This window comes from Erinaceus europaeus, chromosome 14, assembly GCF_950295315.1.
Source record: "Erinaceus europaeus chromosome 14, mEriEur2.1, whole genome shotgun sequence".
Taxonomy (NCBI): domain Eukaryota; kingdom Metazoa; phylum Chordata; class Mammalia; order Eulipotyphla; family Erinaceidae; genus Erinaceus; species Erinaceus europaeus.
This window is the reverse complement of record NC_080175.1, coordinates 81269884-81292998: the sequence shown is the minus strand read 5'-3', so window position 1 is coordinate 81292998 and position 23115 is coordinate 81269884. Positions and strand designations below refer to the sequence as shown.

The window sequence follows — 23115 nt, the reverse complement described above, 5'->3', positions numbered from 1 at the left end:
TTACACATAAGAAGCTGCTAAATGAATGATTTTTGAAAATGCAATATTTTTATTTTCAAAGAGTTAATCTACTTTCTATAATTTTTTACTCAATAACTTTCAATAAGAAAATATGACATTTTGCAGCACACATTAATTCTCATGATATCAGTACTATTTTAAGATTAGGAAATACTGTGAAAACTAGTAAACAATCTTCAATATGTTATTTATTGGGTAAAGTGCAGCTATTTAACTTGTCAATGCGCACATTATGAGCTAAACTCAATGTTGAAATAGATTGCCTGAAAATATTTTGATTAAATGATAGTGACTAAAATTTAATTCCAAGTTTAGAGTTTTTCATTGAAAGCTAAACGTAAGTGACTTGTGTTTTTATTTATATTATATCTTTACATTAGACTTGTGTTTTTATTTACATTAGATCTCTTTCCAAGCCTCTCACATGCTACTGACTGGTTACTGACTCAAGAAAAGCTTTGAAGATTCAGATATCCTCTAGTGGAGATGTCATTTTTATGAAGAAATTCTCACTCTGCATAAAAATTTTGACATAGTGTAATGTGTTTCAGGAAAAGATTCACAACTAGAAGGCTTGAAGTATACCTAAGATGAATAAAACGATTAGGGTAGAGACTGAGTTTTCTTTAGTTATACTCATTCTATTCAGTTTGCCATGTTTAACTGATCAGATTAGTAATTTTTTTATAATAATCAAGACAAAGAAAATCAAGCTTTATTCAAGTTCAGGGATATTAAATTCAAGTTCAAGGACTAACTGATTTAATATTTATACTTGTTAATTGGCTGAGTCATTACTGTGAGGTCTAGTGCAACAAGAAGTTAAGCATAGGAAGATATTAAAGAGCAGAGCCCAAAGCTGTAATAGGAGAACTGAGTGAAGGGTTAGAAGAGCTGTGATTGTGTTCCCATCCTGGGTATCTTATTTCCTGTCAGTGCCTTTCCAGAGGGGAAACTGTCTAAGAGGGCCTGAGTGTACTTAGGTTTATCTGGACATGTTTCCCAGCTCTGTTCTGGTTTTACCCATAGTAGGATGACTTGTGTTTTTCTTATTAACAATGATTTTCAAAGGAGAACTGTAACAAAATCCAGAGACCTGAGTTCTGATAATGAGCATGTGTGTTCAGACAAATACTTTAATTTTTCTGGGCTTCAGTTTCCTTGCCTCTATTTAAGTGTTTGTGTATGTAAAAACCAGTATGATTAAAACTTCTGTTACACAGGGCACATCAAGTGCTAACAAATTCATTGATAGACTTCAGAGGATTCTTGGAAAGCTAGAGAAACATATGTCCCATATAGGATTTTGTCACTCAGAAAAGTAATGTTACTGCCATATCTTTTCTTCAAGGTGTATAAATAGGGGATTTCAGAATTACTGTCCCCACCTGCAGGGGGAAAGTTTTGCAAGTGGTGAAGCAGTGCTGCAGGTGTCTGTCTTTCTTTGTCTCTCCTACCCTCTCGATTTCTGGCTATCTCTATCCAATAAATAAAGATAATAAAATTTAAAAAAAGAATTACTGACAGGCATCAGTATTTATTAGCATCTAAGCATACCTTTGTATGCTGAAGTGGAAATTTGTAGGTTTGTATTAACACTATGAAACATAAAGGTTATTCTTAAAAGTAACGATATAACTACCCTTTCCAGTTTGGAGAAACAGACACCAAAATATTGTGTAAAACATCATCTGTGGGTCAAAGTATATCAAGTAATTAGTTATTATTTAAGCATCTGCTGTTGCAGTTTGGCAACACATATTTAATCTAAAAATGTGAGGTATTAAGACTCTACTGGTTTTATTAAAAAAATAGTTAGAAAAGAAAAAAAAGTTATGTTTGAGTTATAGCCTCAACTTAATCCTTACTTTGCATCCTATATGTGAAAAAAGGTAAAAATTATGTAAACAATTTTGATAACTTGTCAAGATTCAGTTTTATACAAAAGTCATAAAATAATGTTGGTAGTGAAATGTCACCCAGGGAAATTTTAATATTGACTCTGTGTTTCAGCTTCTGACATAGCTGCAGAACAGGGGCAGATTCTGGTAATAGCCACGGCAGCAGTCGGAGGATTCACGCTCCTCGTCATACTAACGCTGTTCTTCTTAATCACTGGGAGGTAACTGAACTTTATCAGATTATATCTAAGATTTGTAGAAAAAAAACTCATTTTTATATGCTTAATCTACATGTAAAACAGCACAACTCAGAGAAAAAGGGAGGAGCTCTGCCAATAAGCGTTATATGGCAACAGAGCCACACCTGGCTGGCCCCCGTAACAGCAGTCACCTGAACAGGGAAGGAGAGACATGATAAAAATGTTGAGAGTTGTGAATGGTAGATTTCTACTCGATATGTTACCTCAAAGCTTTAGTTTTATTGCAAGCAAATTATAAACCAAAATTTAAAAAATTACCATCAGGCACAATATTACAGTTATTCAAACATACTTTATTTCTTTTTTGAAACAGTATTTACATATAAAATTTTATTTAAATTACAACATTTTATTAAATTCATTAAAATTTATGTGAAATAATTTTTCTTGAGAAAGGCCTAATTCAATGGGAAGACTGAACAATTTATATAGTTCTTTATAAACTTATAGTATTAGAATTATAGAAGTAAGTTGCTAAAAAAGTATATCATTTTGTCTGCTAAATATTCAAAGTATATGAGAATTATTTAACTGGTTTTATAAATCTGTTTTCACTTTTGAATAATATGAATGAAAATTAAAAGCAAAAACAAATTTAACTTAGCAAAAGACATAGATTTGAATCCCACCTATGTGTTCAAAGTACTTCCTTCATTTAAACCTTAAATTTCAGTTTCAACACAGAATTGAGGTAGTTGCTAACTAAACCTGTTTGTTTTCAAAGAATAAGTGTTCCTTAATTTTTAAACGCATGATATTTTGCCTAGATTTTTGCCATACTTCTCAAATATTATATCATGTTTTTTATTCTTACACAGGAAAAATATTCCTTCTTTATTGTTGGTATGGGAATATAATAATATATAAAAATTATATGATAATTTTTGAAAAATATATATTGCAAAATACTACTGTCATGATTTAAACTGCAATAAGAACATTCAAACAAAACACATTTATTCTTACTTCAGCTACAGTATACTTTCTCTTCTAGAAATTTTTGATACTTGGTAATAAACTAAAAGTACAAAAAGTCACCTTTAGGGGCAATTCTTCAGTTGACTCTAAACACATTCTGTTACTCTATTTTCAGACTGCACTTATATACGATATTGTTGAAACTACAGAGACTAAGCACATAGAAAATTTGCTCTCTAATTTTGATAGCCTACTAAAGGCATAGATCAAAAAATTAACAAGCACTTACCATGTTCATACAAACTGAGTCTCTGAAAAAATGAAACTGCTAAGAGTATATTAGACTTGACTGATGTTTTTAACAAGCCCAGTTTTACAGAATTTATAAAGCAACTAAGAAACATGAATATTTTAATTTGCTTAACTTAAAAATAACAGTTATAAATGAAATTTATTAGAAAATAGACACAATTCCTCTATGATTATGCAAGATAATTATATATAAACTGAAATAGCATTGTTCTTATAATTATTAGTGAGTATCTCAGAGTACCATGTTTTAGGAGATAGATTAACTACTATGAGAATGATACCTTTACTGATAAGAGGGAAAAGTAATGAACAATATGCAGGAAATAATGGTAAGTTGATCCCAATAGAAAATCCTTGTTTGTACATAGTGTGGTACCACTATCATTCCTTGTTTCTTAGCATTTCCTTTTTTTTTTTTTTGTATGCCTAGAGCTGTCTTTTGATAGTTCTTTGCTACCAATCACATGTTTGATACATCCATAGTTTATAGTGAACAAAAAAACTTTGATGTGACTAAGTCAACTTGTTATTTTGTTGAAAGGAAAATATTTAGTACAATATCCTACAAGCCTCCAAAACACAGTCTTTAAGCCTGTTGGTCACTAGCAGAGAACACCAGTCCTAAAAGATAACAATCCAAACCCGTATACATCTTGGTAGAGATGTAAACTTCTTTGACGTCTCCTTTGCATCATCTTAGATGAAACGTGAAGACATCATGTTAAGTGAGATAAGCCAAAAAGAGAAGGATGAATTCTGAATAATTTCACTTATAAGTTGGACCTAGTAATTAGGAACAGGAAGAAAGAAAACATAGTGTATTTCATCAAAGCAAAGAACTCGGGGGCAAGGGGAGGCAAGATAGAGAAGGGTGCAAAAGAACTGTGGGAGCTGGCGCATAATGAGATTATGTGCATATGACAATAACTACACTGTAGTACATTAACCCTCGCAATCAAAATGATTTTTTTAAGTGTTAAAGTTCTTCTGATACTTACCTAGGAGTCTTTTATAAGAAAAGGGAATAGAAGATAATGATAGCTAGAAAGGGGTAAGAGAAATAAAGTTTCAGTGTTATGATAAAAGTGTCAGTCTAGAAAAAAAACCTCAAAAGAATAAAAGAAATTTGGTGCATCAAATGACATCACAATAGCAACTTGCTTAGGTTAAAAAAATGTGGAAAACTGAGAAATGTTACATATGTACAAACTACTGTATTTTGCTATTGACTGTAAATCATTAATCCCTAATAAAGAAAGAAATCAACACAATACATTCTGGATTGCAATAAATTTAGCAAAACTTACCAAAGGGGGGGCAATAAGTCAAGTAGAAAAACTCTATTGTATTTTCACTTATAACTGAAAATACTATTCATACTTTATAAACTTTGGGGCAATAGTATTTTGATAATACTCTTTTACACAGATTAGCAAACAATGCAGGAACACTTCCAGTGAGGCTGGGAAGACAGCATAATGATCATGCAAAAAGACTTTCATTCCTGAGGCTCTAAGGTTCCTTCCTGTCTTTCTGTCTGCCCTCTCCACTACTCTCTCTGTCCTGTTAAATACAAAATAGAAAAGGGGGTGGCCATAGGGAGTGGTAGATTCCTAAATCTCAGTGATAACCCTGGTGAGAGAAAGAAAAAAAAAAAGGCATGGAAGATACTCCTGCTCTTATTCTCTGGAACATGATTGTCCTGAGAAAAGAACACATCTACCAAATTTGTAAAATTTAAAATATCATGCTAGTTAGCCTTAAAAATGAAAGCTGTTTAAGTTTCTGACATGCTAATTTAATTTTTTTTCATTTTGACTTTTAATACTTTTTATCAGGTCTTATAATTAAAGGATGTGATGGTTATTGCTGATTATAAAATATTTTCTAAGGTTCATATTTAGATCAATCAATTCCCTTGAGTATTTTCATCAGATTACTTTTTACATATACAATAAAACCTCTTATGAAGTGTTTTTGCATATATATGTGCTAAGTAATTTTGGATCTCATCCAATATAATTCTTAAACAAAGACTCTATTATCTTTTTTGAAAGGTGCCAATGGTACATAAAGGCCAAAATGAAATCAGAAGAGAAGAGAAGAAACCACTTGCAGAATGGACACTGTAAGTAGAGCAATGGTTTTCTGCCATTGTGACATATATATATATATCTCCAGCACTTCAAGAGTTCATAAACTTCTATGCCTTGATTGATACAATCAAAAAATTTTTACTTTCAATCTTTCAGCATTAAAACTTTCCATTTAGTTTGTTGGTACATATCACACCTCTTTGTCACTACTGGATATTGCCTTTTCCTCAGTCCTGAGGAATGTTGAGAAATGCAACCATTAAAAAATGTTAAAAAAAATTTAAAAGTAAGATGACTATAGTTATTTGCACTTAAACTTTATATAGTAGAGAATTAGGCATAAAAATATTACAGAATTCTTACTCCTTCCTGTAGAAACTGTCATATAAACAGATAATATAGACTTAATTTAACAGTAAATATGAAAATCAGCTGTTTAATTCTTAGATTATGTATGAAATCCTTGAACTACATGCAGGGTTATACTCATCTGAATGATCTCCTCCTAGGCAAGCTGTAATTGCCAGTATACTTGATTTGATTATTGCCATTCTCTCCTCCCTAATAACTGCCTTTATCTGTACTCCAAATGGCAACCCCCTTTATCAGGACCTAGTTTCTCTGCCATAAAGCACTGAATTAACATGAAAGGGATGCACTTAAATGACTTGGATCATGTGTTAAAAAAACAATACATAAGAAAAGTTATTAAATCATTTAAGCTAATCTCCTACTTCAAACAGCAAACCAAAAAAATAAAATAAGTACTTTTCAAGGTAGCAACAACAAATGCTGTAGAGGTTGTGGGGTCAAAAATAACCCTCCTGCACTGCTGATGGGAATGTCAGTTGGTTCAACCTCTCTGGAGAACTCTCAGAAGGCTAGAAGTGGACCTACCCTATGACCCTGCAATTTCTATCCTGGGGATGTATCCTAAGGAACCCAATACACGCATCCAAAAAGTTCTGTGTACACATATGTTCTTAGCAGCACAATTTGTAATAGCAAAAACCTGGAAGCATCCCAGGTGTCCAACAACAGATGAGTGACTGAGCAAGTTGTGGTATATATACACAATGGAATACTCCTCAGCTAATAAAAATGGTGACTTCATTGTTTTCAGCCGATCTTGGATGGAGCTTGAAAAAATCATGTTAAGTGAAATAAGTCAGAAACAGAAGGATGAATATGGGATGATCTCACTCTCAGGCAGAAGTTGAAAAATAAAATCGGAAGAAAAAACACAAGTAGAACCTGAACTGGAATTTGTATATTACACCAAAGACTCTGGTGGGTGGGGTGGGGGGGAGTACAGGTCCAAGAAGGATGACAGAGGACCTAGTGGGGGTTGTATTGTTATATGGAAGACTGGGAAATGTTATGCATGTACGAACTATTTTCTTTACTGTCAAATGTAAAATATTAATTCCCCAATAAAGAAATTTTTTTTAAAAAAATGTCCTTTTCAATTAACACTATTCTTTTTGGAAAAGAAAATCACAGCTACTTCTTTTTTTTTTTAATTATTTATCATTGGATAGAGACAGAGAAATAGGGAGAGAAATGGAGAGACCCTACATCTCTGCTTCACCACTGGTAAAACTTTCCCCTGAAGCTGGGAACCAGGAGATTGAGCACTATAATGTGAGCGCTTAAATAAGTGTCCCACTGCCTGGCCCCAGATATTTCTAATTCACATGATTTCTCAGCTAATGGCCTTATGACCACATATATTAGCATGTCCTACTCTTAGCAAAGTTTTGGAAATCCAGAGTAGAGCTAAGCAAGATGTATTCATTTTTTTTTTTAGCAAGTTTTCCCAGATTGTTCTTTTGTACAGTAAATTTGAAGCTTGCTGCACTGACAGTGGAAAGAGAGTTGTGGCAGCCAATACCAAGCATAGGCTGAGCTGGAAAGGCTGAAAACAGATGCAGAAATCAGAATCAAGACACCTGGATAGATAACTTATGCTGAATAATCTTAAGATTCACTGTAGGACATTTAATACTGAAATGAAGAAGAAAAAGATACTCCTGAGGTATTTACTATCTGTTTTCCAACTGGCAGTTTAGCATAAACTAAACCAGATGGGCTCAGCAAGAAACTATGAAAATAACCCAAAACATCCAAGGTGGGAGAAGGATTAACAATCTGATCTCTAAGAAGACACAAATAAGTTAAATAATTAACATGCCACTATATCCAATTAGATACCACTAATCATCTGCTAAAATCCACTGGATTTTAGTTTATAGTATTCAGTCTGAAATCATACTCATACTGTCATAAAAATAGCACATCAAATTTGAACTAGAGGCATAGACCTTTTCTTTTTCTTTTTTTTTCCCCCAGTGTAAACTTCAGGGAAAAAAACACATTTCAAAATTATCAGTTCTAACTATGTCTGGAAATTTGCTTCACAAGTGATATTTTTAAAGGCTTTCATCTTCTCATGGGAAGGTACCTGGCAATACAAGTCAACAGGCAAAAAGTTAATAGCAGAGGGAGGGGCCCCAGCATGAAATGACACATGAAGCAATTACTGCTAATAGTGAGCATTTTGAAACATTCTGTAAATATACTTTATTACTTTTTGTTTGCTTGCTTCTGGAATTTCCTTGGAAGAGCATATTTATATAGAAAGACCACTTTACTGAGGATGTAGTGCAGCTTTCTGAATCTACTTAGCAAATATAAATATCATCCGCTATAAATCTAATATTGATCTTTTAATCCATACTGATACATATCCAATAAGGTTTTACTATGTACATAGTACCTATAAAATCATACCTTTCCATTTTTAGAAGGATGAAAAAAAATGATCCCCCATCCTTTGGGAGCTAGCAACCTAACATGAAAGAGAAATGAGTTAACAAAACCAAGGAGTGCATGGGCATTGTATGATTTCTTCATCTACTCAAGCAGTTGAAAATGAGGACGCAACCATGCAGATTTTCCAACCACCCCTATTCATCATCCCACCTGCCCCTGAGCTGTGAGCACTCCACTCCCAACAGACATAAAGTAGCTACAATGCCAACAAGAAGATTTGGACCTTTGATTTATTTTTTCTTCCTGCTATAATAGTGTGATCTAGTCTTGGAGACAACTTCAAAAACAAAAGAAACAGAAGAGTGATTATAATTGTGATCCTCTCACTTTGCACAGAGGTCTGTTCAGTACTGCTTGGCAATTCCTAGGAACAGAGAGACAACAAAACTAGACCATATATTCAAGAAAACCTAGTACATCAGTCCAGGAGAAACTTTGGGGAACTTGGGGGTAGGAGGCAATTATCGTTCATTTTCCCCATGTCGTAACTATTTCTTGAGATAGATCAGATATAGAATCAATGTATAGATATAAATGATTCTGATGCTAATTAACTCCTTTCATATGTATAATAAAACATTTTTGGAAGGCCGGGTGGTGGCTCACCTGGTTGAGTGTACATGTTATAATGCACAAGGACCCAGGTTCAAGTCCCTGGTCCCCACCCGCAAGGGGAAAGCTTCATGAATGGTGAAACAGTGCTGCAGGTGTCTCTCTGTCTCTCTTCCTCTCTATCCCACCCTTCCCTCTTTATTTATGGCTGTCTCTATCCAATAAATAAAGATAATAAAATATATTTATTATATTTTATGTATTTATTAAAATATATAAAAATAAAATGTTTTTGTTTATTGTTGTTTTCTCTTATAACCTGGAATCTGTCAGTTCACTCTATGAAATTGCCAGGTCACTTTACACTGACAGGTAAATAAAATCTGATTTCAGATACTTAAAACTGTAATAGTGGCAGAGTATTGGGACAGAAAAAAAAACCACAAATGTTTATGTTTTAATAATTAATAAAAAAAAGTTCATTCTTATCATGTCACTTCTCATTTTCAGTATTTATTAGATGTGTAATTACTAAATTACTCTTAAAATTACTTTTTTACTTTGCTACAGTGCGTTTCCCAGGAATTAAAACTTACATAGATCCAGATACATATGAGGATCCATCCCTAGCAGTACATGAATTTGCAAAAGAAATTGATCCCTCAAGAATTCGCATTGAGAGAGTCATTGGGGCAGGTAAGCTTAAACTATGTATTTCTGAAGATATGATTCTTGATGACTTTGTGACTGTTTCATTAAATGACATTTTAAATCTTAGCATTGAGAAATTGGAAGAAATGAGAATCACAACTATCTTATGTATTGTTAACTTATACAGTGCTATATATACCTATAGTCAATTTCTAAGCAATAAGAAAATTTATGAAAGTTTTGCTTTTTAACATTTTGTAGCCTTCTTTCAGTATGGTGATTAATTACTATGAAATTGGAGTTCTTTTAAAAATGCAACCTCAGAGGTTTGTGATAGCTTATAGAGATTTACATAGTCACCAAGATCTATAGACTAAACTATAATTGGTATTCATCCTGATGACCTTGAAGCTCTGTAAGATTCAAAGATGTTCTGAGAATCAGTCTAGATAAAATTAGTCAGTATTTCTATATCACCTTAATGCAAATTAATGATTTTTCTCGTTGTTGAAATCCTAATCACTCAAAATACTACTTTATTCAATAATTTTTGGAAAATACATTTTTTGTATGAGTCAATACCCAAGATTTTTTTTTTCGGTGTAATACCTAGGGCACAGATCAAACTGATGTAACAAAGATGCTATAGCAAAGATGTATTTCTCTCTCAAACCCCTAGCCCAGATCAGCTATCCATTATGGGTGGAGAGGAGCTCTTATTCAGAACATCAGAAAGGGCACTGAGCTCCTTCTATTCTTTTTTCTGACTTTCCGTAGCATGTGATCCTCCTCTGAATGGTTTAAGTTTGTCATTTGTACCTCTGCCTTCTAGTCTGAAAAAAGAAGAATGAAATGTTAGTGTCTTTGACTTTGTCTTTTAAAAAATATTTTAATTTAACTATTATTGGATAGAAACAGAGAGAAGTTGAGAGAGTGGGGGGATACAAATAAAGAGATAGAGAAACACCTGCAATCCTGCTTCACCACTCATGAAGCGTGAACCCAGGTCCTTGAGCACTTTAATGTGCATGTTGAACCAGGTGCACCACTGCCTGGCCCCTTGATATTGTCTTTAAAGAAATGAATTGGAAATTGTAGACATATCTACAGTCACATTGACATACTTAATGCAGCAGTTAAAAAATGTTATCTCTGGGGGAGAGGCAGGCTGTAGCACAGGGGGTTAAGGGCAAGGACCGGAGTGAAGATCCCAGTTCCAGTTCCTGGCTCCTCAACTGCAGAAGGGTCGCTTCACAGGCAGTAAAGCTCGTCTACAGGTATCTATCTTTCTCTCCCACTCTGTGTCTTCCCCTCCTCTCATGATTTCTCTCTGTCCTTGTCCAACAACAATAACAGCTATGACAACAATAACAACTACAACAAGCACAACAACAAGGGCAACAAAATGGGAAAAATGGCCTCCAGGAGCAGTGGATTCTTAGTGTAGGCACCGAGCCCCAGCAATAACCCTGGAGGCAAAAATAAAATAAAAAATAGTATAGTATAGTTTTATAGTATAGTATAGTATAGTATAGTATAGTATAGTATAGTATAGTATAGTATAGTATAGTATAATCTCTGACAGGTAAAACAAGCATTCAGCTAAAAAAGAGAAGAGTGACTGGATGTAGAGGGAAAGTACTGCTCACCTCTGTATACTCTAGAATCTTTTCCAGAGAGCATGAAAACCTAAAGCATACCATGATATGAAGTGCCATGTCTTTGAAAGGTTAAACAAAGATACCACTGAACCTTTTTTTTTTAATTATTTATTTAAGAAACGATTAATGAACAAAAACATAAGGTAGGAGGGGAACAACTCCACACAATTCCCACCACCCAATCCCCATAACCAACCCCCTCCCTGATAGCTTTCCCATTCTCTGTCCCTCTGGGAGCATGGACCCAGGGTCGTTGAGGGTTGCAGAAGGTAGAAGGTCTGGCTTCTGTAATTGCTTCCCCGCTGAACATGGGCATTGACTGGTCGGTCCATACTCCCAGTCTGCCTCTCTCTTTCCCTAGTAAGGTGTGTCTCTGGGGAAGCTGAGCTCCAGGACACATTGGTGGGGTCTTCAATCCAGGGAAGCCTGGCCAGCATCCTGGTGGCATCTGGAACCTGGTGATTGAAAAGAGAGTCAACATATGAAGCCAAACAATTTGTTGAGCAATCATGGATCCCAAGCTTGGAATAGTGGAGAGGAAGTGTGAGGGAGGTACTCACTGCAAACTCTAGTGTACTTCTGCTTTCAGGTATATATTTTGCAGTAGTTTATGGATACATGTGCACATAAGCTCTCTCTCACAGAAACTGTTGTATATCTAGGTTCTGGGACTTTGTTAGAAAGTGAACTACCTGAGATGAAATTAGAGTGTACTATAAAAGGAAAGGTCTCACCCGAGTAATGAAGCTGAAGGGTTGTCATTCCACACGTGAAGTCTCTGGACACAGTTTGAGGTGAAGCATATTGAGGTGGCAATCGTTGCGTTGGTTAGGTTGTGATCGGCAGATGCAATATTATTTGGTTTGGATTGGGAGATGCATACGGGAAAGTGGGCCCTATCCAAGGGTTCCAGAACTGGGGGAAGTAGGAGGTCTATAGTGGAGATGTGAGGTTCTTGCTGTCTTAGGGTTCAAAAAGACAATCGATAGTTAATGTTATCATCACATTATTTGTTAATTGGGTTAAATTTGAAAAGTCCTTTTGTTATGGTTTGCTGTACAGTATCCAGTATCTTGTATATAGCTGTGCTATTGGATGCTTCTAATCTACTTGGTCTAGGCTTTTGAGAGAGTCTGCATATCAAATACACAGCCTATATATTAAAAGGATTCAGTTTGTGTTTTGAGAAACTTTGAGACATACAATTGATTTTCCCCCTCTCATATTAATTAACTACTGATTTATATGTCTACATTTTGCTAGGAGTGTACATAAACAAATTACCACCACCAAAGGACTGTGACCCATCCCTCCCGCCCACTCCCACCCCCCACTGGCCCAGGAAGCTGCATGTTTACCCCTCACCACTGGGTTTTTACTTTGGTGTCCTACTTACAATTTGATCAGGTCCTGCTTTTAGTTTCCCTTTCAGATCTTCTTAGTCAGCTTCTGTTGATGAGTGGGATCATCCCATACTCATCTTTATCTTTCTGACTTAGCTCACTTAACATAATTCCTTCTAGCTCTGTCCAAGATGGGTCAGAGAAGGTGGGTTCATTGTTTTTGATAGCTGCATAGTATTCCATTGTGTATATATACCACAGTTTTCTCAGCCACTCATCTGTTGTTGGGCACCTGGGTTGCTTCCAGGTTTTAGCTATTATGAATTGTGCTGCTATGAACATAGGAGTACACACCTCTTTTTGGTTGGGTGTTATGGAGTCCTTGAGGTATAACCCCAGGATAGGAATAACTGGATCATATGGAAGGTCCATGTCTAGCCTTCTGAGAGTTTTCCAGACTGCTCTCCACAGAGGCTGTATCAATTTACATTCCCACCAGCAATGTAAAAGGGTTCCTCTGTCCTCACATCCTCTCCAGCATTTGTTGCTGCTGTCCTTTTTGATGTATGCCATTCTTACAGGAGTGAGGTGGTATCTTAGTGTTGTCTTAATTTGCATTTCTCTGACAATCAGTGACCTAGAGCAGTTTTTCATATGTTTGTTAGCCTTTTGGATCTCCTCTGAGGTGAATGTTTTGTTCATATCCTCTGCCCATTTTTGGATGGGGTCATTTGCTTTTTTGGTGCTAAGTTTGCTGAGCTCTTTATATATTTTGGTGATTAGTTTCTTGTCTGATGTCTGGCATGTGAAGATCTTCTCCCATTCTTTGAGGGGTCTCTCTGTTTGTTTAATAGTTTCTTTGGATGTGCAGAAGCTTTTCAATTTGATGTAGTCCAATTGGTTTGTTTCTGCTTTAGTCTTCCTTGCAATTGGGTTTGATTCATCAAAGATGTCCTTGAGGCGTAGGTGGGAAAGTGTTTTACCAATGTTTTCCTCAAAGTATTTAATTGTTTCTGGTCTGACATCTAGGTCTTTGATCCATTTGGAGTTGATTTTTGTTTCTGGTGAGATAAAGTGGTTCAATTTCATTCTTCTGCATGTTTCAACCCAGTTTTCCCAGCACCATTTATTGAAGAGAGCCTCCTTTTTCCATTTAATCCTTTGGGCCCCCTTATCAAAGATTAGATGGCCATAGGTGTTGGGATTTACTTCTGGGCTTTCATTTCTGTTCCACTGGTCTGTGTGCCTATTTTTGTTCCAGTACCATGCTGTTTTGATGATGATGGCTTTATAATATAGTTTAAAGTGTGATGCCTCCATTTCTTTCTTTTCCTCAAGATGGTTTTGGCAATTCTAGGTGTTTTCAGGTTCCAGATAAATGATTGTAGTGTTTGTTCTATTCTCTTAAAGAAGCTTGGTGGAACTTTGATGGGTATTGCATTAAATTTGTATATGGCTCTGGGGAGAATATTCATTTTGATGATATTTATTCTTCCAATCCATGAGCATGGGATATCTTTCCATTTCTTGGTATCAGTTTCTATCTCCTTGAGTAGCAACTCATAGTTTTCAGTATAAAAGTCTTTCACTTCTTTGGTCAACTTTATTCCTAGGTATTTTATTGATTTTGCTGAAACAGTAAAGGTGAGTGATTTCTGGATGTCTTCTTCTTCAGATTTAGTGTTTGCATAAAGAAATGCCACTGATTATTGTACATTGATTTTTGTAGCCTGATACCTTGCTATATTGCCTAATAACTTCCAGTAGTTTTCTGCTGGATTCTTTTGGTTTTTATATGTATACTATCATATCATCTGCAAATAGTGAGAGCTTGACTTCTTCCCTTCCAATCTGTATTCCTTTGATTTCTTTCTCTTGCCTGATTGCTATGGCAAGAACTTCCAATACTATGTTGAAGAGTAACGGTGACAGTGGGCAGCCCTGTCTAGTCCCCAATCTGAGGGGGAATGCTTTCAGCTTCTGTCCATTGAGTATGATGTTGGCTGTAGGTTTCCTATATATAGACTCCACTATCTTGAGGAATTTCCCATCTATTTCCATTTTTTGTAGATTTTTGTGCATGAATGGCTGTTGGATTTTGTCAAAGGCTTTCTCTGCATCTATTGAGATAATCATGTGGTTTTTGGCTTTGCTTTTATTGATGTGGTGAATGACATTGATTGACTTACGGATGTTGAACCAGCCTTGCATTCCTGGGATGAATCCCACTTGGTCATGATGAACAATCTTTTTGATGTGCTGCTGTATCTGGTTGGCCAAGATCTTGTTTAATATTTTGGCATCTATGTTCATCAGAGATATTGGTCTGTAGTTTTCCTTTTTTGTTCTGTCCCTATCAGCTTTTGGTATCAGGGTGATGTTGGCTTCATAAAAGGTGGAAGGGAGTATTCCTGTTTCTTCAGTCTTGTGGAATAGCTTAAGAAGTATGGGTATTAACTGTTTCCTGAAAGTTTTGTAGAATTCGTTTGTGAAGCCATCTGGTCCAGGACTTTTTTTGTTGGGGAGATTCTTAATAACAGTTTCAATTTCTTTGTCTGTGATTGGTGCATTTAGATTTTGTAGTTCTTCTTAGTTCAGTTTTGGAAGTGTATAGGTTTCTGGGAACTGTTCCATTTCTTCCAGATTCTCGAGCTTGGTGGCATATAGTTCTTTATAGAAGTTTCGCAGGATTCTCTGGATTTCTGTGGTGTCAGTTGTGATATCTCCTGCATCGTTTACAATTCTATTAATTTGAGTCTTCTCTCTTTTTTGTTTGGTGAGTCTGGCTAGGGATTTGTCAATTTTGTTTAATCTTTCAAAGAACCAACATTTGGCTTCATTGATCTTTTGTATGGTTCTATTATGTTCGATGTTGTTTATTTCTGCTCTAACTTTAGTGATTTCTGTCCTTCTGGTTGCTTTAGGGTTCCTCTTCCTCTAAGTCCTTGAGGTGTGCAGTAAGGTTGTTCATTTGAGCTTCTTCTTGGTGTTTAATATGTGTTTGTATGGCTATAAGTTTCCCTCTCAGTACTGCTTTAGCTGTGTCCCAAATATTTTGAAAGGTTGTGTCTTCATTTTCATTAGTTTCCAGGAACATTTGAATTTCCTGTTTGAGTGAGTCTCTGACCCAGTGGTTCTTAAGGAGCATGTTGTTTAGTTCCCAAATTCTGTGTCTTTTAATAATTTTCCATTTGTTGTTAAATGTTAGTTTTACTGCACTGTGGTCTGAGAAGATACTTGGGATTATTTCAATGCTCTTGAATTTATTGATGCTGTCTTTGTGGCCTAACATGTGGTCTATCCTTGAGTATGTGTTATGTGGATTTGAAAAGAAGGTGTATTCCAGTTTTTTTGGGTGGAGGAGTCTGAAAATGTCCAAGAGGTCTAGTGTGTCGATCTCTTCATTCAATTCTCTTGTATCTTTATTGGTTCTCTGCTTTGTTGATCTCTATAAGTGTGAGAGTGGGGTATTGAAGTCTCCCACTATTATTGTATTACTATTGATGTGTTTTTGAAATTCTTTCAGTAAGTGCTTGACGTATTTAGATGGTCCCTCATTGGGTGCATAGATGTTAATAATTGTTAAGTCTTCTTGGCTGATTGATCCTTTAATCATTATGTAATATCCTTGCCTATCTTTTATTACTTTATTTAATTTAAAATCTATCGTATCTGAGATGAGAATGGCTGTTCCTGCCCTTTTTTGTGGTCCGTTAGCTGTATGATAGTTTTCCATCCTTTCACTTTAAGTCTGTGTTTATCTTGTTGTGACAGATGAGATTCTTGCAAGCAGCATATGGTTGGGTTATGTTTTCTGATCCATCCACCCACCCTGTGCCTTTTGATGGGTGAGTTTAAGCCATTGACATTTATTGATATTATGGATTTAATGTATTGTAGTGCCATTGTTCTAAAAAAATTTGTTTGCTCTGATATATTGCAAGTATTATAGTGATGTTCTTGTTTATAAGAGGTCTTTTAGTACCTCTTTCAGGGCCGGCTTGGTGATGGTTGCCTCCTTTAACTGTTGTTTATCTAAGAAGGTTTTGATCCCTCCATCTAGTTTGAATGAAAGTCTAGCAGGATATATTATCCTTGGTTGAAACCCTTTTTCATTCAGTGCTTGATAGATATCTTGCCATTCCCTTCTGGCTTTTAGAGTTTGAGTGGAGAAGTCTGCAGATAATCTTATGGGTTTTCCCTTGTATATGACTTTTTGTTTTCTCTTGCAGCCTTTAGGATCCTTTCTTTATCTTTACTTCTTCTCATTGTGACTATGATGTGTCTTGGTGTCTTCAGGTCTGGGTTGATTCTGTTTGGTACTCTCTGGGCCTCTTGAACCTTGATATCCTTTCTGTTACTCAGGTCTGGGAAGTTTTCTTGTATTATTTCCTGTAGAATGTTTGCTTCCCCTTCCTCTGGCAGGCTAATTATACGAATGTTACTTCTTTTGAGATCATCCCATATGTCTCTGTTGTTGTTTTTAGTGTCTCTCAATCTCTTTTTAAGCTCTTTCACCTCTTTCTTTGTTTTCTCTAACTCATCCTCTGTCTGACTAATTCTGTTTTCTGCTTCTGTTAGTCTACTTTCCCTTGCCTCAGCTTCTTTCTTCATTACAGCTATTTCAGCTTTCAGTTCTCTAATTGCCTCATGATAGTCAGTATTTTCCTCGGGGGTCTCAACTGTTGTTTCCCTAATACTGCCATTCCTTTCCTCCAATGTTGTTTTTATTTCTGTGATTAATAAGTTTATTATTGCTTGCATACTTTTCTTATCTATGGTTACTTCTGGCTGATTTGTAGTTTCTTCTGGTCTCTTGTTTTCATTCATTGGAGTAGCAGTTTTATTTATGTTTGATCTACCCATTTTTTTTTATTTATGTGGTTCTTTTTTTTTATGCTCTGTTGTTCCTCAGTTGTTGTGTCTTGAGTACAAGTAACACTGTACTAAATACCTTTATGACAATTGCACTCACCAACCTCCGGAATTACAGTAGCAACTGAAGTAAGTATTGAAGCAGTTTAATCACTACCAGTTAGCCAAACAATTTCTCCAGTCCGTGAAAAAATTGTAACCAAATCTCAGTGAAGAAAGAGAAAAGAAAGAGAGGATAGCAAGAATAGACATTTATGCAAATCTACTATCCACCATATATTCTAACAAGAGGGGAAAGGGAACTAGAGCAGAGATACACACATAGAGAGTCCTCTCTGAGTCAGAAATCTTCCCCAAAATAATTCACAAATTCAGAAAGGCAAAGAAGAAGGAAGAATTGTATGACAAGATTAAAAAAAAAAAGAGAGAGAGAGACAAGAGAGAGAAATGGGAGAAGATAAGAAAAAGAGTTGTAATTAAAGAGCAGTGCAAGGAACTTCCCAAATGTGTATCAGTGAATTCAAAAAAGCACCCTGTTTGGTGGTGTGGGGTATCCTGCTAGGAGCTGGTCCCCAGGGACTGCTTATGGCAGGGGGGGGAAGGAGGTATGCTTGAAAATTAAAAGGAAGAAAAAAGAATTTTTTCCCCTACTCTAATTCTTAACCCAAATTAAGTTATAGTCATCTCCTTGTCACCACTATGACACCTTTTTGGCTGGCCTGCTAAAAGCAGAAAATCCTATTGTTTCCAGGGGATGTGTTCGGAGCTCAGCGGCTAGCAGCTTCTCAGTCCGCCATCTTCTGTGAAACCCCCCCTCCAGCCTTTTTTAAAAGATTTCTCGTAAATGAAAACTAGCTCCAAGTCCTTTGATCCAATGAGAGCTATACTTAAGAAGTCTTTGGATCCGCCCTCAGGGTCGCGGTGGTCCCTGGAGACTCCCAAGAGAAAGCCCCCAAGCTATAGTGCTCCCTCCGGGTCCTCTGCCAGCCACCCAGCAGCGCTCTGCAACCGGCGGAGGAGCTGCCTTCCCGGGCCGAGGACAATGCCCGGCGCACCCGCATTGCCTGCTGCCACCTGGGAAGTCTGGAGCAGCCCGCCCGCTAGTCCGTGCCACCTTTACTCTAATTCTTAACCCAAATTAAATTATAGTCACCTCTTTGGTGACTATAATTGTTGGCTGGCCTGCTAAAGGCAGAAAATCCTACCGTTTCTAGAAGATGTGATCAGAGCACACGCTGCTAGCAGCTTCTCAGTCTGCCATCTTCCCGAATCGACCCCAATGAACCTTTTTTCTTTTCTTTTCTTTTTTGCCTTTTTTCTAATTTTTATTGGAGGTTCATGGTTTACAGTATAGTAGTCATTGACACATGGGTACAATTTCTCATCTTCTGTGAAAGTTCTCTTCAGAACACTCTCATCCACACCTAGGCCCTTTTACAGCACCACGTACTGGGATCCCAAGTTTTCTTGTTTGTTTATTTATTGTTTTGATGAAATACACCATGCCCAATCCAATTTTCGCTTTGTGTTCTCTCTCCCTGCCCTAATTTATTAAGTCCAACCTACAAATAAGATTATATGTGTTTGGTTTCTGTTTGACTTATCTCACTTAACATGATGTCTTCAAATTCCATCCAGGATAATACAAAGGTGATGCTTTCATCATTTTTCACAGCAGAGTAGTATTTAAATATATATCATGATTTTTTTTAGCCACTCATCTATTGTTGAACATCTGGGTTGTTTCCAATTTTGACTGTCACAAATTGTGCTGCTGTTAACATGTGTACATAGATCTCTTCTGATAGATGCTTTTGTTTCCTTTTGGTATGTCCCCAGGAAAGGAATTTCTGGGCTATATGGTAGGTCCACTACTAGTATGCTGAGAAATCTCCAAACTGTTTTCCATAGGAATTGAACCAAAATACACCCCCCTTCCAGCAGTGCAGAAGTGTCCCTTTTCCCTCAAACCCTCTCCAACATTGTTGTTTCTGTCCTTTTTAATGTATGGCATCAAAACACTTTTCACCGCCTACATATTTTATAGGTACCAGAAACAATGGAAATATGCCATAATAACCTTGTTAAAAATTTAAAATATCAAGACAATGACAATCAGAACATTAAATAACATTAAAATTATACCCATTGAGCTCACTCTGTTGCACAAGCGCTATCGTGAACTAGAAGTTACTTCAGAATTTCACAGAAAGTTGTAGATAGTACTCCCTGAGATCACTTCATTCCCTACGTACAGTGGTAAGTTTCCTGTCCTGCATAATGATATCTCCTTCTTAAAGCAGGCAAAAGGACACTCTACACATAACAGCAATGCTTATACCCAACAAGATTGGCATAATTGGAAGATTAAGGACATGAAATGAAACCAGATTCTCTGTTTTGTTAAACATAGAGCATGCCAAAATCCATTAGCGGCATGATTGAAATCATGATTGCATGATTACATTATATTCATTTACTTTTCAGAATCAGTTTTTAAGATAACATAGGAACAGTGAAACATTTGGATATTTCTACTGTACCCTCCATTCAGCTTTATTTCTTTGACTTGGAGAAAAAGTAGTATGTCCTTTTCCTTTGTCGTGTTCAGTACTCACAAAGATACAGTAAAAATGTTTTTGTAGTCCTTTGAGAATAAAGTAAATGCCACTGCTTTTAATCTCCATGTTGAGAGATCAAGAATCTGAAAAGCAATGTAAATTTTCTTTTTTTCAACCCAAACATTAATTTTTTTAAGAAAAATGAAAGCATATAGTCGTAACTAAGAAGAGTATTTTGGTATCACACTTCTGCTCTGTCACAGCTAGTGAGTCATAAGTATAGTACTTTTATTTGGGAAACAAAATATCTAAAGCACGTAAGCATTCTTATTGTAATTTTTTATTTATCTTATTTATTATTGGATAGAGACAGAGAAAAAAAAGAGGGTAGGAGGAGATAGAGGGAAAAAGACAGAGAAACATCTGTTTCCCTGCTTCACCGCTTGTGAAGCTCTCCTTCTGCAGATGAGGACCAGGGGCTTTGAACTCGGGTCCTTGCACACTGTAATGTGTGCGTGTAACCAGGTGTGCCACCGGCGGGCCTCAGCAGTCTTAAATGTCTGTGTGGCTTCTTCAAATGTATTTATTTTTATCAGATTTATTTGTTTACTTTTAACTATCTCTACTTTCAAGCAGTCCATGAAATTTCCTTTTTATTGTTCATCTTCAGAAAAAGCATAAAAAATGAAGGTTTATTTTTTTTGTTTTTGTTTTTGTTTTTTTATGGGGCAAAGCAGTTGTAACTTTCTTCTCCATGCTACTGACTGGTACTGTTCTATAAGTCGCATTAGAGAATGTTTAAAACTTATTCTGAGTGTAGAACAAACTAGTGAATGTGTTGACATTTTCTACAACAGCAGTATGGAAAAAGAGTTGTCCAGTCAGAGTAGAGAAGAATTGACAGAAGTTGTGACATAACTGCACAACTAGTTCCTTGCCCAATTTTTAACTAAGTATTTTCTTTTTTTAATCTTTATTTATTTACTTATCATTGTAAAAAGACAACGATAAACTCAGAGGGGAGGGAGAAATAGAGAGGGAAAGAGACAGACACCTGCAGCTCTGCTTCACCACTCTTGAAGCTTTCCCCCTAGGTCCTTGAATACGATAATGTGTGCACTTAACCAGCTGCACCACCACCTGGGTTCTAACTGTAAATGTTTAATTAAGATGTCTCAGAATATTTATTTCCCCCTATTTATTTGACTATTTCTTCTCTTACTCTGTTCCTTGTCATTCATGTCATTAGGTATTACATTTGGAAGTGCAAATTAAGTGGTGTGTGGGTACTTCACAGAGATGGGGTAGTGTTTGGGATGTTGTAGAGATAAATAAGATATGAAGTCTCGATATTGTCAGGTGAGATGGATCTAGGTCAGATTAGGAAATTAAATATGGCTTTAGAGAAAGGAAACTACACCCACAGTTCAATACTGAGGAAAGCCATCTTTAACTTCACTTTCTAAAAGAATATTATTTTTATTTTATTTTATTGGGTAAAGTCAGAATAGGGGGAGAGAAAGAGAGATATATTTATCACTGTAGGTGGGAAGTAGGGGGTTGAACCTGGATCCTTGTACCCATATAGTAACTAATATTCTTAACCAGGTGCACCACCACTACCCTCCCAAACTGCATGTATTTTTGGCAAAGAAATAGCTCACAATTCTATCCAGGTTTCTAGTTGGAAGTCACAATTTTAATATTTAAATATTTCTTAAATGAGTTAGTAAAAAAGAACCGCATTAAAATTTCTAGAGCACTGAAAATGCTCTCACACACCTGACCCCAAGATATTTATTAACCTGTCACTGGAAACCTGTTTATAAGCTAGTGAGCGTATGCTTATAAAAGGTGCTTTGCAAAATAGATTTCTCAGACTTTGTCACTATATTCATCAAAGAATGTGTAATCAACCTGTCTTCCCCAACCTTTGTCATGATGTTTTCACTCTGTAACCATCCAAATTGTTTGCAACAATTCCTTAGAAAATTTAATTTAGCCAGATTTAGGGTCTATGTATATTCTTAAAAATTCTTTATCTTTCAGTGTGAATTTTACTTTATTTATTTATGTATTTTAGTTTTCTAGTGCCTTGTTTTCTTTATGCCATTTTTTTATATATGACTGTGTATTTGTATATCACTATTCTTGGTGTATCTGTAGGAGCTACTTATCTTCATTTATCAATAGAGGCCTGAATTTCCATGAAAATGCACATTTCCATTTAAATGAAGTGAGCAGTCCTGTTTCATAGGAGACTATCAAGATTATCTATCTCCTTTGACTTTTTATATTGTAAAATGAAATACTGTGGCCAGAGGACTGTAAAACAGAAATTCTTAGGCTAAAAAAGACAAGTCAGATTAGAGCAGAATCATTATTTTACATATATCTTGAGAGATAATGAGGAAGCTGGTAAACTGAATTTTAATACAGGGCTGGGAAAAGGTCATTGAAAGGCTATCCTTTTTCTGGGAGTATTGAACTTAAACACATTCTAAAAGAAAAAAAAAACAACCTTTCCCAGCAGAGTATCTATAATTTTGAAACATTATAACATTTGGGGAAAAAAATCATTCTTGTGTCTCTAAGCCCATAGGGCACCTATCTTATATTTGACCTTCCCTATTTCCCTTACTCAATGGAAATGCATAACATCTCTCTGTCATTCACAGTCCATCCTTTTATCAGTATAAAATTCATTATTATTTCCACTATCAAACGTCTCTCATCCTGGCTTAGTGTCACCATATTTTTTTCTCCCTCAAATAGGCCAGGAAATTTTAACTGTTAGTTTCTCAGCAATCATCTACAGGGAAAAGAAAGACAACAACATATGTATCTTTAAATAAGTCATTTATCCAGTTTACTGTTTGGTTCTGTTATTGTCATCTCATTTGAGTTCCTAGTTGCACTTAATGATACACACAAGGCAAAATGCTTACTCTGTATGCCTCTAATTCCCCAGCCACAATTCTTGCTGTGTAGACCTCTTCAAGATGATAGCTTATTTCTCTATAGACAAGTGAGTCTGCCAGTAAGTCAGAAGTCACAATCTTTTTTTAAAGAATAATTTTATTGGGAGTCTGATGGTTTACAACACAGTTGTTGACACACAGATATAAT

The 23115-nt window shown here is 35.9% G+C and overlaps 1 protein-coding gene across 3 annotated transcripts in view; it reads left to right on the top strand.

Moving 5' to 3' along the window:
• Positions 1-23115, top strand: part of EPHA6 (EPH receptor A6) — an 818416-nt gene that overhangs the window by 474379 nt on the left and 320922 nt on the right. For all 3 annotated transcript variants that reach the window (XM_060172097.1, XM_060172096.1, XM_060172098.1), the window contains 3 exons: positions 2035-2143; positions 5470-5540; positions 9466-9591. In XM_060172097.1, the coding sequence (XP_060028080.1) occupies positions 2035-2143; positions 5470-5540; positions 9466-9591 (306 nt within the window). The remainder of the gene's footprint in view (positions 1-2034; positions 2144-5469; positions 5541-9465; positions 9592-23115) is intronic.